At 31.0% G+C, this 14,559-nt stretch overlaps 1 protein-coding gene and 1 long non-coding RNA gene across 3 annotated transcripts in view; one reads left to right on the forward strand and one right to left on the reverse strand.

Annotated features, from left to right (window-relative positions):
• Window positions 1–14,559, forward strand: part of LOC119607736 (transcription factor mef2A-like) — a 57,487-nt gene that overhangs the window by 887 nt on the left and 42,041 nt on the right. For both annotated transcript variants that reach the window (XM_037961824.1, XM_037961825.1), the window contains exons 3-5: window positions 3,835–4,492; window positions 5,623–6,474; window positions 6,547–6,796. In XM_037961824.1, coding sequence (XP_037817752.1) covers window positions 3,932–4,492; window positions 5,623–6,474; window positions 6,547–6,796 — 1,663 coding nt within the window. In that variant the 5' untranslated portion in view covers window positions 3,835–3,931. The remainder of the gene's footprint in view (window positions 1–3,834; window positions 4,493–5,622; window positions 6,475–6,546; window positions 6,797–14,559) is intronic.
• LOC119607737 lies at window positions 115–497 on the reverse strand. The gene is made up of 2 exons (XR_005231754.1): window positions 313–497; window positions 115–225 (listed from the first exon to the last, which is right to left on the reverse strand). It is a non-coding gene; the product is annotated as an uncharacterized LOC119607737 (long non-coding RNA).

The raw sequence follows: 14,559 nt of genomic DNA on the forward strand, positions 1-14,559 counted from the left end.
TCCTCTTAAATAGTTGTAGCCGTCCATCCGTATGCTATGAGCTAATTCCCCGTAAATATTTTTCAAGAAAAGAATGAGGTTAGAAAAGTTCAAACCGGCCGGTTGTAAATGAAGTTCTTTTTTTCTATTTATTTTTGTTTTGCAAAGTATTCCAAAATTATTCTTATTCATTTGCATACGCTGGCAAATTGTATTTTACATATTGCTACTGTGGCTCTGCTGTGCCTGGTGATATTTATATTCAAGGCATAAAATTAAAAGAAAAAAAAATTAATAATTGCACAAACCTTTTTTCTTTTATTAGCATTATACCATTCTTTGTTAATAAGTTTTGCAATATTCCGTCTATCCTCCTCCTCCCTCCTGTTATTTTGTCTAAGTTCTTTGTTTTAGAAAGTATTTTTCTAATATAAACTAGAATAGCTAATAACTTATTTGATTTTTTTTTAGTTGTTTATTTGCATTTTCATGTTTATTTTGTTATGTCTTTTTGTATTTTTTTCATTATGCGGCGAATTAATTAATAATTTTCCGGCGAATTGCTGATAACCGGCAAATTATTGTTTTTTTGTTTTTATTTTCATGCAAGGTTGCTTTAAAATGTAGTAAATAGTTGGAGTAATGAATTAACTACTAAATATACCACACAGTGTTTCACATCAAACAAAAAGGTTTGTAGCAAACACGAGATACGAAAAATTCATTGCTGTTTGACAAACCAGAATTTCCTAGGTTGTCAAACGTATGTATTTTAAATGGGACATCAAACAGATTCTGTTTGAAGGAAAAAATTCTCTGTTTTCTACTACTATATTTTACAGCCATTAATATAATTGTCGAAAGTAAATTGAAGTAGGGTTCTATAAATCGACTTTCGAATAATCGAACAATCGACTTTTTGTCGAAAAAAGTCGAAAAGTCGAAGTCGACCATTTTGTTCCAAAAAAGTCGATAACTCGACTATCGTCTGTGAAAAAAGTCGAAAAGTCGATTTTGTTAATAAAAGTCGAAAAAAGTCGAAAAGTCTGAAAGTCTAAAAGTCGAAAAAAGTCGAAAAGTCGTAAAAAGTCGAAAACTCTAAAATTGTAGAAAAAAGTCAAAAATAGTCGAAAATTTAAAAAAAAGTGTAAAAAAAGTCAAAAACTGTAAAATAATCGGAAAAACTAGAAAAAGTCAAAAAATAGTCGAAAAAAGTCGAGAAAAGTCGAAAATAGTCAAAAAGTCGAAAAATCGAAAAGTCGGAAAAAGTCGAAAAAAGTCGGAAAAAGTCGAAAAAAAGTCGAAAAAGTCGACTATTTATAAAATACTTATAGTCGACAAGTCTAAAAGACGACTTTTAATTAAATGAAAAAAGTCGAAAATCGACTTTTCATAAAATGCAAAAAGTCGAAATGTCGACTTTGTTAATAAAAGTCGAAAAGCCTGAAAGTCTAAAAGTCGAAAAAAGTCGAAGAAAGTCGAAAAGTCGTAAAAAGTCGAAAAAAGTCGGAAAAAGTCGAAAACTAGAAAATTGTAGAAAAAAGTCAAAAATAGTCGAAAATTTAAAAAAAGTGTAAAAAAGTCAAAAACTCTAAAATAGTCGGAAAAAGTCGAAAAAAGTCAGAAAATAGTCGAAAAAGTCAAAAAGTCGAAAAAATCGAAAAGTCGGAAAAAGTCGAAAAAAGTCGGAAAATGTCGAAAAAAGTCGGAAAAAGTCGAAGAAAGTCTAAAAGTCGACTTTTAATTAATGAAAAAAGTCGAAAAATCGACTTTTCATAAAATGCAAAAAGTCGAAAAGTCGACTTTTAACTAAATGAAAAAAGTCGAAAAGTCGACTTTTCATTTCTACTATAGAACCCTAAATGGAAGTAAAAATAATGTTTATTAAGTTATAATTTTCTTCATTTCTTTATTAACATTTACTAATTTATTCTGTTTTAAGTTATTATTAAAGTAGCGTACACGGAAAAATGTCCTACCCAAGAAAAATCTTTTTACAATGCTGACGTCTAATTTGATTTACTCATATTTAGCAATGTATGCATATAATTTGGATTGGTGTTTAATAAATTACCGTTAAAATTTAAAAACAGTGAATTTAATTTTTCTATTTCATAAAAGTTTCATTAATTGCCCCAAAAATATCTTGACTTAATGTCAATTCATTGTCAATTTCAGAAAATTTTATTATATTATCTTGTGAATCCATTACATTGCGATATTAACAAAATTGTTCCTAAGGAAAAGTTTTATTAAATAATGGGGAACGTCGGCAAAAACAAAAATTACTTTATTTTTATCACAGGGGTGATTGAAAAATGGCTTTTGCAATGATACGTCCATTGACCTCCAAAGCTGCTGATTTTCTGGTCCAAGATCGCTAACTGCGGCAACTACTGTAAAGCCTATTTTGTAAAGTTCCGAAATTATTTCGAACACTTTGGCTTCAGTCATTTTACAATTGAAGTTATAAGAAACCGGTTGTTTCTAATTACCGCGAATACCTCTCTCCATAGCGTCTTAGACCATTCTTTTTCACCCTATGGGTGGTTACAAAGCAGTTACTTTATTCAGAAAAATAAGTTTCTATATTAAATTAATTTTAAATAACTTGTGTACAAATTAAAGAAAAATTTAATAGCTAACAAAAAATGTTAATACCTATTTATACCCTACACCACTATAGTGTTAAGGGTATTATGCGTTTGTGCTGATGTTTGTAACGCATTAAAATATTAGTACTACCGATCGACTCAGAATCACTTTCTGATTCGATTTAACGATGTCCGTCCGTCCGTGTGTCCATGTAAACGTTGTTATCAAAGTACAGGTCGCAATTTTCAAGATAATTTGATGAAATGTGGAATACACGTTTGTTTTGACCCAAGGACGAAGCCTATTGAAAATAAAATCGGTATATTATTTCACCTAGCACCCATACAACTCAACCCCCCGAAAAGGGCTTTTTAGCTAATAATTATGTATAATATAAATGTATCTCTATGACAGTTCGCACAACTAAGTTTTATACAAGCCTTGATTATCTTGCCGAGTTTCGAAATGATCGGACTACATTTGACCCTAGCCCCCATACAAAACCCCCTTCAGAAAGTGATTTGAATATCCGCAAATCATTTATTAGCACTGCTATTGCAATGAAATTTAGCACAGACATATATTATATAAATACAAATCTATCCAGCCCATTATATCGGGATCGGTCAACATTTGCTCCTATGCCCCATATAAAGCCTCTCTTAGAAAATAAGATTTTCGTCAATAAATTATTTAGCTTCCGAATAAATCGGAATCAAGGTAATATTCGAGATAAATGCTTTATTATGAAATAAATCAAATTTAATATTCATAACTGATGTAGGGTATCATATGGTCGGCCAAACCCGACTATACTTTCTTACTTGTTTTTCAACTATTTCATGGGGAATCCCTAATGTTCACCTTTCCAAATGATTAACTTAAAAAAATGCCCAACTATGGAATAAGTTTATGGGGGTTCCCAAATATATTTTTTAATAACAAGTGTATTTATGTATGTGTATGTAAAAAAAGCTAAATAATATTTTTATTCGCAATTTCTTAGTCTCTTTAGACTCTAAAGTTTAGAGTTACTTGAGTAAGAATTTAGTTATTTAAATATGTATTGTTGCAAACGAAATAAGAAATCCAAAACGTAATTCCTTCTATTTTCCGAACAGTTTGCACGTTTTACTTTTACTCTAAAATACTCTAAAACATTTAAAAATAACCTTTACAAAATTAACTATTTGTTAAATAATAAATTTATTTAAAATCAACCTCGTTTTAATAAACTCTCTCTTTCTGCCTTTTCAATAGCACTTTAAATTTATCAAGAAATTTAGAAAACATATAAAAGAACGCAAAACAGAACAAGAAGTTAAGCAAACATAAGGTGCGTGTGCGAAATTGAATTATGACGCAGCATACGCAACCAGTTGGTGCTGGTCAACACCAACACCAGCAACATCAGCAGACTTCTACACCGCAGCAGCAACAACATCAAACTACAACGACACCAAACACTAACAACAATACGAACAATAATAACAATTCTTCAACAACGCCTACAACCACAAATAACAATCAAACTCAAACTGTAGCTGTACAGCAACAACATCAACAAAACAACAATAATAATAACAACAACAATAATAACTATCAATCGCAACAACAACAAAATGCCACTGGTGGCCAAATATTTAATCCCCAAATGCCCTCAGCAAATGGTTATGTACCAACACTTGGTATGCCAGCAGCAGCCGCTGCAGCTGCTCATCATCATCATCCACAACAACATCATCATCATCAGCCGTATCAGGCAATGATGCCAGCCGCCATACCAAGTACTGTTTATGTCCACAATGTTACCGCCAATGTTAATTTACATGGTTGGCCTCATACTGCACCACATGGCCCTTGGGTACATCCCGGTGGTGGACCACATTATATACATGGAGATTTGCCACCAGAGCAGGTAAGTGTGAGGAAGAAATTATAGCGATTCTGTTCTAGTTCACTTCTAGTTCAGTTCTAGTTCAGTTCTAGTTCAGTTCTAGTTCAGTTCTAGTTCAGTTCTAGTTCAGTTCTAGTTCAGTTCTAGTTCAGTTCTAGTTCAGTTCTAGTTCAGTTCTAGTTCAGTTCTAGTTCAGTTCTAGTTCAGTTCTAGTTCAGTTCTAGTTCAGTTCTAGTTCAGTTCTAGTTCAGTTCTAGTTCAGTTCTAGTTCAGTTCTAGTTCAGTTCTAGTTCAGTCTAGTTCAGTTCTAGTTTTCAGTTTAGTTCAGTTCTAGTTCAGTTCTAGTTCAGTTCTAGTTCAGTTCTAGTTCAGTTCTAGTTCAGTTCTAGTCAGTTCTAGTTCAGTTCTAGTTCAGTTCTAGTTCAGTTCTAGTTCAGTTCTAGTTCAGTTCTAGTTCAGTTCTAGTTCAGTTCTAGTTCAGTTCTAGTTCAGTTCTAGTTCAGTTCTAGTTCAGTTCTAGTTCAGTTCTAGTTCAGTTCTAGTTCAGTTCTAGTTCAGTTCTCAGTTCTAGTTCATTCTAGTTCAGTTCTAGTTCAGTTCTAGTTCAGTTCTAGTTCAGTTCTAGTTCAGTTCTAGTTCAGTTCTAGTTCAGTTCTAGTTCAGTTCTAGTTCAGTTCTAGTTCAGTTCTAGTTCAGTTCTAGTTCAGTTCTAGTTCAGTTCTAGTTCAGTTCTAGTTCAGTTCTAGTTCAGTTCTAGTTCAGTTCTAGTTCAGTTCTAGTTCAGTTCTAGTTCAGTTCTAGTTCAGTTCTAGTTCAGTTCTAGTTCAGTTCTAGTTCAGTTCTAGTTCAGTTCTAGTTCAGTTCTAGTTCAGTTCTAGTCAGTTCTAGTTCAGTTCTACTTCAGTTCTAGTTCAGTTCTAGTTCAGTTCTAGTTCAGTTCTAGTTCAGTTCTAGTTCAGTTTCTAGTTCAGTTCTAGTTCAGTTCAGTTCCGTTCTAGTTCAGTTCTAGTTCAGTTCTAGTTCAGTTCTAGTTCAGTTCTAGTTCAGTTCTAGTTCAGTTCTAGTTCAGTTCTAGTTCAGATCTAGTTCAGTTCTAGTTCAGTTCTAGTTCAGTTCTAGTTCACAAATTATCTTATCATTTTATGTTTCAGGGTGCTCCTGTCATTCAACCCATGGGTGCCATGCCCGTTACTTTACAAGCACCAAATGCCTTAGGTGGCCCTGTTATGAATCCTAATCCCAATGCTATCAGTGGCGGTACTCGTGGATCTCGCCGAGGCCGCGGACGTGGTGGCACTAGTGGCTCAAGACGTGGTGATTACAATATGCAACGACATCCTCAACCCGAAGGCAGTCCAGCACCACAACAAGGGGGACAAATAATCCACAAGATATGCAACAAAGGACAACAGACAACAGATGGCCAACAAATGGTGACAGCACTACCACCATCATATGTGCCACATCCTCAATATGCTGCTCATGCACCACAATATCCCTATGCTTATCCAACGTTTTTTGCCCCTCAACAGCATATGATACATCCCGGCCAAAGTGCAGCTGCACAACAGGCAACCGGTACTCCACTATACTTCTCTACTATGCCTGTGTATAATGGACATCAGATGTATAATTATGGTTATTATTTGCCACCCGTAATGAATCAATCGGAATATCAATATGGTGAAGAAGTGGGAGTAGCTGGTCCTCTGGGAGATGAACGTCAGCCAGCAGGTGAAGGTGGTGCCATGATGTGGCATCAACAACCGATGTATACTGATGAGTACGGCATGAGTCCCGCTGATATGCATGCTGTCTCCACAGATGATATGAATCATAATGCCTCATCTATGGGTTCGGCTAATGAAACACCCAATCTTTTAAGTCCCAACTATACACCCATGTATGAACAAATGACACAACAAATGGGAGTTATGCATATTTATGATGATCCTCAAATGGGTCAAATACAAGTTATGCATCCTCAGCCAGGAGTGCCACAGGTTAGAAAAATTTTGCATATTTACTTATATAACTGATTTGAATGATTTTTTTTTATATTTTCTCAAATTTAGCTGGAAGAAGAATTATCAGAATGTGGTTCACAACCTTCTACAGCACCCATACAAATGGTACCAGCAGCTACTGCTGCTGTTCCTCCACTTCCTATGATTATAGAACCTCATTATATACCAGTCACAGGTGGTGCTATAATGCCAATTGATGAAACTCTCACACCCATTGCAACAACACCTCAGCATCAACAACAGATTCAACAGCCAGCACTTCAACAGCAACAACAACAACAACCATCAATTACTGGGGGTAAGTTTTATGTTTATTGTTTTTTAAATTCAATTATTAAGTTGGCAAACACAATGCTGCAGTCCATTTTAGTTTAAACTACTGGACAAATGTTTTATTTTAAATGCATATAATTGCTGTATTTATTTTTTGTCCAAATATCTGTGCCAATATATAAGACTGCAAACAAGTGTTTATTTCTTTAATACTTAAGATTCTTCGGTCATTTAAATAACATATGAATATTAGAAAATCCTAAACAAAGTCAACATTCGCCAAATTTGTAAAGCTGTTTTTATAATCTTTAGATTTTTTTATAGAAAGTCAGGAAAAAAATTTTTTAAATTTTCACTAAAAATTCAAAATTTCACTAAAAATTAAAATTCCACTAAAAATTAAAAATATTACTAAAAATCCAAATTATTACTAATAATTCAAAATTTCACTAAAAATTCAATTTATCAGTAGTATTTCACTAAAATATCAAAATTTTACAAAAATTAAAATTTCCACTAAATATTCAAATTTTCACTAAAAATTCAAAATTTCACTGAAATTTAATTTAATAAAATTTCACTAAAATTCAAAGTTTTACTAAAAATTCAAAGTTTCACTAAAAATTCCAATTTTTACTAAAAATTCAAAATATTACTAAAAATTCAAAATTTCACTAAAAATTCAATTTATCAGTAGTATTTCACTAAAATATCTAAATTTTACAAAAATTAAAATTTCCACTAAATATTCAAATTTTCACAAAAAATTCAAAATTTCACTGAAATTTAATTTAATAAAATTTCACTAAAAATTCAAATTTTTACTAATAATTCACAATTTCACTAAAAATTCAAATTTTTACTAAAAATTCAAAATATTACTAAAAATTCAAAATTTCACTAAAAATTCAATTTATCAGTAGTATTTCACTAAAATATCAAAATTTTACAAAAATTAAAATTTCCACTAAATATTCAAATTTTCACTAAAAATTCAAAATTTCACTGAAATTTAATTTAATAAAATTTCACTAAAAATTCAAATTTTTACTAATAATTCACAATTTCACTAAAAATTCAAATTTTTACTAAAAATTCAAAATATTACTAAAAATTCAAAATTTCACTAAAATCCAAATTTTTACTAATAATTCAAAATTTCACTAAAAATTCAATTTATCAGTAGTATTTCACTAAAATATCAAAATTTTACAAAAATTAAAATTTCCACTAAATATTCAAATTTTCATTAAAAATTAAAAATTTCACTGAGATTTAATTTAATAAAATGATTTTCAAAAATTCAAAATTTCACTAAAAATTCAAAGTTTTACTAAAAATTCAAATGTTTACTAAAATTCAAAATTTTACTAATAATTCAATTTACCAGTAATTAATTCAAAATTAATTCACTAAAAATTCAAGTATTATTTCACCAAAAACTTAATTTTAAATAAAAGTTAAAAATTTTCACCAAAAATTCAATTCATTTTCAATGAAATTTAAATTTTTCAATAAAAATTCAAATTCACTTAAAACTCAACTCGTCCATAAAAATTAAATTTTTCACTAAATTTCAATAAAAATTCCAATTTATCAGTATGATTTTACTGAAAATTCAAATTTTCACCAAAAATTTAAATTTTCACCAAAATTCAAATTTTCACCAAAAATTTAAATTTTCACCAAAAATTCAAAATTTTCACCAAAAATTCAAATTTTCACCAAAAATTCAAATTTTCACCAAAATTTCAAATTTTCACCAAAAATTCAAAATTTTCATCAAAAATTCAAATTTTCACCAAAAATTCAAAATTTCACTAACAATTTAATTCACTAAAAACTTAATTTTGACTAAAAATCCAATTTATTACTATTATTTCACCAAAAACTAAATTTTCAAATAAAATTTAAATTTCACTAAAAATTCCAAATTTCACTAAAAACTAAATTTTCACTAAAAACTCAACTTGCCAATAAATATTAGATTTTTCACTCAGTTTCAATTAAAATTTACTATTTCACCAAAATTTCCATTTTCTATAAAAATTAGATTTTTACTAAAAATTTCGAAAAATCGTATATAGTGCTTAATGAACGCTGTTCCTTAGAATTATATAATCTGGAATAATATTGCTCCCAAGATAGTTGAATCTAATTTGGATGAAAGACTTGCAATGCCAAAGAGAGAGTACCAGAGTTTTAATCCTTTCTCCGCATCCGTTCCCAGTCAGAATACTTACCATCTTGCTAACTTTGGACTTGCTCATTCTCAGGAGGTTTCTCGTTCTGGCCTCTCTAATGGCATATCCATATGAACTTTTGCATTCATCAACTTTGTACTCTCTGTAATGATTTTATATTACACTTTTTGTCCAAAGAAATACCCCAGATTATTGAAGCATACCATAGCATGGTTCTAATCACACTTCTATATAAGCAGTGTGTCATAGTGGGACCCAAATTTGTCTGTTATTCTCTAACAAACTGCAATCACTATGTCAAATTAGTTACCTATTTAAAATAATACATATGCATGAGAAGAAATGAGGCTCAAGGTGTTTCAAGAGACATGTGCAAGTCTCACATTTATCTATTTTCTGTTGCTTAGTATAACAACTATACCATAGTTAATTTCTCCCCTTTGTTGAATAACTAAACTTGTATAAAATTAAAAATTTATTACTTTTCTTATAAAAAAAAATCGCTTCTGAGGTCAATTATTTTTTAATCTTAAATCTAAAGTGTTTTGCTTTAAATGGAAGCAAGAAAAAATTATACAACAAAGAAATATTTATAACATATAAAGTCAATACTACCACCATACTATAGTAAATAGACTCGTGAGTATTTTGCAAATACTATATTATAATTTGAACAAATCCAAATTCAACTAAAATACATCAATCATTTCTACAGTATAATACTTGTTGTATTACTATATACTCGAATAATATATTTTTCTTATTGTTTTTGCAAAACTGCTAAAGTACTCTTGATTATTATTGTTTTTATTAAAAACACAATATTGAATTTTTTGTTGCTTAGTTGAGTTTTTTTATGTCAGCTATATCCATCACATGTTTATATGTAGTAATAACCTATAGTATTGGTCTACAATATCTTTATGTGTTTTGTTGCGTCCATTGTTATCAGTTCTTTATTTGTGAAATTTTATTATATTTTTTGCATTTTCATTAGAATCAACTATTAACAGTCTCTACATTGTAATGGCAAAACCAATTAACTATGTAGAATTTTTGAAAATGAGTGTGTGAATTTGTTTTGAAAAAAGGAAATATTTTATTTGTTTAGTTATTCAAAATGGAAAGAATGAGAGTAGTTAAGTTAATTACTTAATTTTGATAAATAGCAACTCAACTTTATTTTTAAGTTTAGGTAATATTAGTTTTTTTTACTTTCTGTACTGACTTTAATTGCAAACTTATATTCTGATTGCAATTCATAGAATGCAGTACTGAACAGTACAGAACTGAACAGTACAGAACTGAACAGTACAGAACTGAACAACAGAACAGAACTAGAACAGAACTAGAACAGAACTAGAACAGAACTAGAACAGAACTAGAACAGAACTAGAACAGAACTAGAACAAACTAGAACAGGACTAGAACAGAACTAGAACAGAACTAGAACAGAACTAGAACAGAACTAGAACAGAACTAGAACAGAACTACAACAGCACTAGAACAGAACTAGAACAGAACTAGAACAGAACTAGAACAGAACTAGAACAAACTAGAACAGAACTAGAACAGAACTAGAACAGAACTAGAACAGAAACTAGAACAGAACTAGAACAGAACTAGAACAGAACTAGAACAGAACTAGAACAGAACTAGAACAGAACTAGAACAGAACTAGAACAGGACTAGAACAGAACTAGAACAGAACTAGAACAGAACTAGAACAGAACTAGAACAGAACTAGAACAGAACTAGAACAGAACTAGAACAGAACTAGAACAGAACTAGAACAGAACTAGAACAGACTAGAACAGAACTAGAACAGAACTAGAACAGAACTAGAACAGAACTAGAACAGAACTAGAAACAGAACTAGAACAGAACTAGAACAGAACTAGAACAGAACTAGAACAGAACTAGAACAGAACTAGAACAGAACTAGAACAGAACTAGAACAGAACTAGAACAGAACTAGAACAGAACTAGAACAGAACTAGAACAGAACTAGAACGAACTAGACAGAACTAGAACACGAACTAGAACAGGAACTAGAACAGAACTAGAACAGAACTAGAAACTAGAACAGAACTAGAAACAGAACTAGAACAGAAACTAGAACAGAAACTAGAACAGAACTAGAACAGAACTAGACCGAATTAAAAATCATATGGCAAAAAATCTGAAACATGTTGAATATATAGGAAAAATGAGTACATATTTCAATCCTGCTTTCTAAACAGTTTGGCATTGATTTAAATTCCTTAATCTTATCTCAAATTTTGTTTTTGTTTTCATTATGGAACTGCCTTACCTTTACGTTTTATTAGTTCTCTTTTAATTTAGCTCTCATTAATTGAGCACCACTTAAAAACGATAATCTTCATCCTTGATTAGATTAAAAAACTAAGGAATTCTAATTAGCTTTTAGAACAAATATGTTCTAAACTTATTATTCGAAAAACCTTAACTATTCTTCTTTGTATTTAACAGTTATAAATTTGTATACAGTGACAGTTATTGACAGGTTGACAGATTTAGACTAAAACCTTTGAGTAGTCAATAGTTTGTAGGTTAAACAGTACTTTCACAAATTTCTTGTCGGTTGTCAAATATTGAAATGTTTAAAAGGATTTGTTTTTTTAGTAATTTTGTGAAAACTATTTAGTTGTTTGATTTTCAGTCTAGTTCTTCTACTACTTCCTTTTCTCATAAATTATAATATAATATTCTAATCTTTGATTACCAATACAGCACAGGGTCACGTTATTCGATATACTTTTTGTTAAACATTTAGATAATTATTCTTTTAGGTTTTTTTATTTTAGTTGTTATTGATATATTTATACAATGATTTATAATATCTACAATGTATGAACGTTTATAGAGATATTTTATACCCATAAAAAGAACTGAGTGTTATAAACTCGTGTGTTTTATTTTATAAGCATGTATTTAGGTACTTATTTATATACCTACAACTTGCTGAATTTTATAGTTGTCCTACTTGAGTCCAAAACTCTACGCGTACAGTTTGTTGTATCGTCTAAAAAAGCACTTATGTTTGATAAGATTTCGTTAGGTATTTAAGTTGCTAAATGCAATTTAGATTAAGTTTTTCCTCTATTTTTTTTTATTACTTTTTCATTAAACATTTGTTCGAGTATTTGTTGCTCAATATCGATAAAAAGAATTGTGTTATATTTTATTATTGTTTTTTTTTCTTTTTCTATTAATTATTGTTAAGTAATTTAATTTCAATAAACAATTTAATTAAAAATTTATTTTTGTCTGTCTGTCAGGTTAATATATTGGGTATAGTTGATTTAAATGTGATTAACAGAACACTTTGAGGGGATTTGAAAGAAATTTAAATTGTTTGTTATTGGTTTAAAATTTCACTTAAATCATTAACAATTGTCACATTTGCAAGTTTGTGCTCTTGGCCTTATGGGTCATCTATGGCCAGTACTTTGGGTTTAAGGAGTGTTTAACTAAATTATACTCGTACTCAATATGTGATACATAAATGATTGTTTCTTTATCATGTCAATGATGGCTTTACCATTAGGATAACGCATTATAAAAGCACTTTTAAGTTCAGGATGGTTGGAAGCAGAGTAAAGAGTCTGTATGGCTAGTAAGTGCAAAAAGAAGTTATTAACAGCTCCTTCCTTCAGCGTCAGCTGTTGTGAACTTGTGACACAGTCCACGCATGCTGCTATTGCGCTGTAGTCGTGGAAAAAAACAATATTGTGTGTAAGACATAGTTGGAGCGGACAGCATTAACGAAAGATTAGTAATGATGAACAAATCGGTTTTCCCTGAATGCGAGACTTCTGAAGGTGGTACCACGGACATTGCTCTATAGAGAGATTGATAGTGATTAACGTTCGTGCTAATCTCTTAGAGCATAAGGAACAGATTTTAAAAGACTGTAATGTAGAAGAGCTTCTTGAATCTTTGAAGACGTTTTTGGAAAAACTTGAGACTCAAAAGTTTAGGGAGATTGCTTTGACCTATAATAGGGAACATGATAAAGCCTGTGGAGTTATCTTATGAACCTAATGGGGGATGATATTACAAAATAATAGAAAAGATGGACGCTACGGTTTTCAGAGGATGTGTGTGTTCTGAAGGTGATGACACAGACATTGTTCTAGAGGGTGGTATGAGGAATATATTTTAAAATACTATTATGTAGACGAGTTTCTGGGATTGTTTCAAGATACAAATTTGTTACACACTGAAATTTGGGGTGATGGCTTTGTCCTCTGATACGGAGCATGATATCCCTGGGATATCTAGTCATACCTACAACTGAAGAAGTCAAGAGGACGATTCAAAGAAAGTATATCCACGGCGTAAAGGATGACAATCTCGTCAACTTGGGTAGAGGAGTTGCATAGTGCCCCTCAAGATTGACCACACAAAGGAAAGGAAAGCGAATGACAATACTCGGAAATCTATGGCTTTTCTGAATAGGATAAATCAGTGAGATCCAGAGTCGTTATCGGCAAAGAATAGGTGGGTACCTTCTAAAAGACACCGATAGGACATAGTAGGATTTATGGGTTCGGAAGTGTCAACTTGAGGTGATCTTCTTCTAGGTAGCAGCAGAAAGGTGACATTGTCAGTCTGACAAACATCCGTGAGGGTGAAGAACCGGCTGCATCAACTACTTGCAGATCCGATATGAATAAAAAGTAGGTGTTGGCTCTGCTACGAAACGATTAGATATTCGTGAAGGGTGAAGAGTATTGAGAAATAGCATATAGAAATGCCCATATCAGACACGGAAGAAAACCTGCCGCGGAAAACAAGAGTAGTTCTGGAAAAACTAAGATCGGGATGGAGCAACAGGCTCAATGCCTACTGGTCACGTATAGACCGTGCCGTCCCCAACGAATGACCTGCATGTGGTCAGGGTCCTCATGATACCCACCACATATTCAACTGCTCAGCCAACACTACTTCACTCTGTCCAATGGATTAATGGACGCATCCAGTTGAAGTAGCCCAATTTTTAGGCCTGGACATGGATGTAGAACCCCCCAACTAGATTATTTTATAGTTTTAGCTGTTACAACAACAACATAAAAAGGATTTTTACTATTCATGTGATATTTTAAAATTTACTGAAAATTTTCAAAAAATTCAAAAAACTTTTATTTTAACCCTCGTATATTTTGTATAAAAACCGATAATTATTTCTCAATATGTTCTGATAAAATGGTCAGTTATAGAGATAAAGAAAAAATAACGTAATATACTACATAAATGTGGAATTATTTCCACAGCATTGAAGGGTTACTATACACAATCAAAGTGACTTTATCTAAAGCAAAAGATAAAATGAAATCACACCTTAAACACCAGCTAAATAAACAATTAATAAAACCAAACAAATAAACTTTAGTTTGAACCGTAACAAAAAGGATAATTATTAAAAAAAGACAAATTACAATTACTACACTTTAAAATCAACATCTTTGGAAAAATTATTAAATAAAATTGATATCAAATCTTAGCACATTGCATGTGTTTTTTTTTGCGCCAATATATTAAATAAAACAAGTAAGAA

This window comes from Lucilia sericata, unplaced genomic scaffold, assembly GCF_015586225.1.
Source record: "Lucilia sericata isolate MDLA Ls3-8-SP2 unplaced genomic scaffold, ASM1558622v1 Contig000738F_arrow, whole genome shotgun sequence".
In the NCBI taxonomy this organism is placed as follows: Eukaryota; Metazoa; Arthropoda; class Insecta; order Diptera; family Calliphoridae; genus Lucilia; species Lucilia sericata.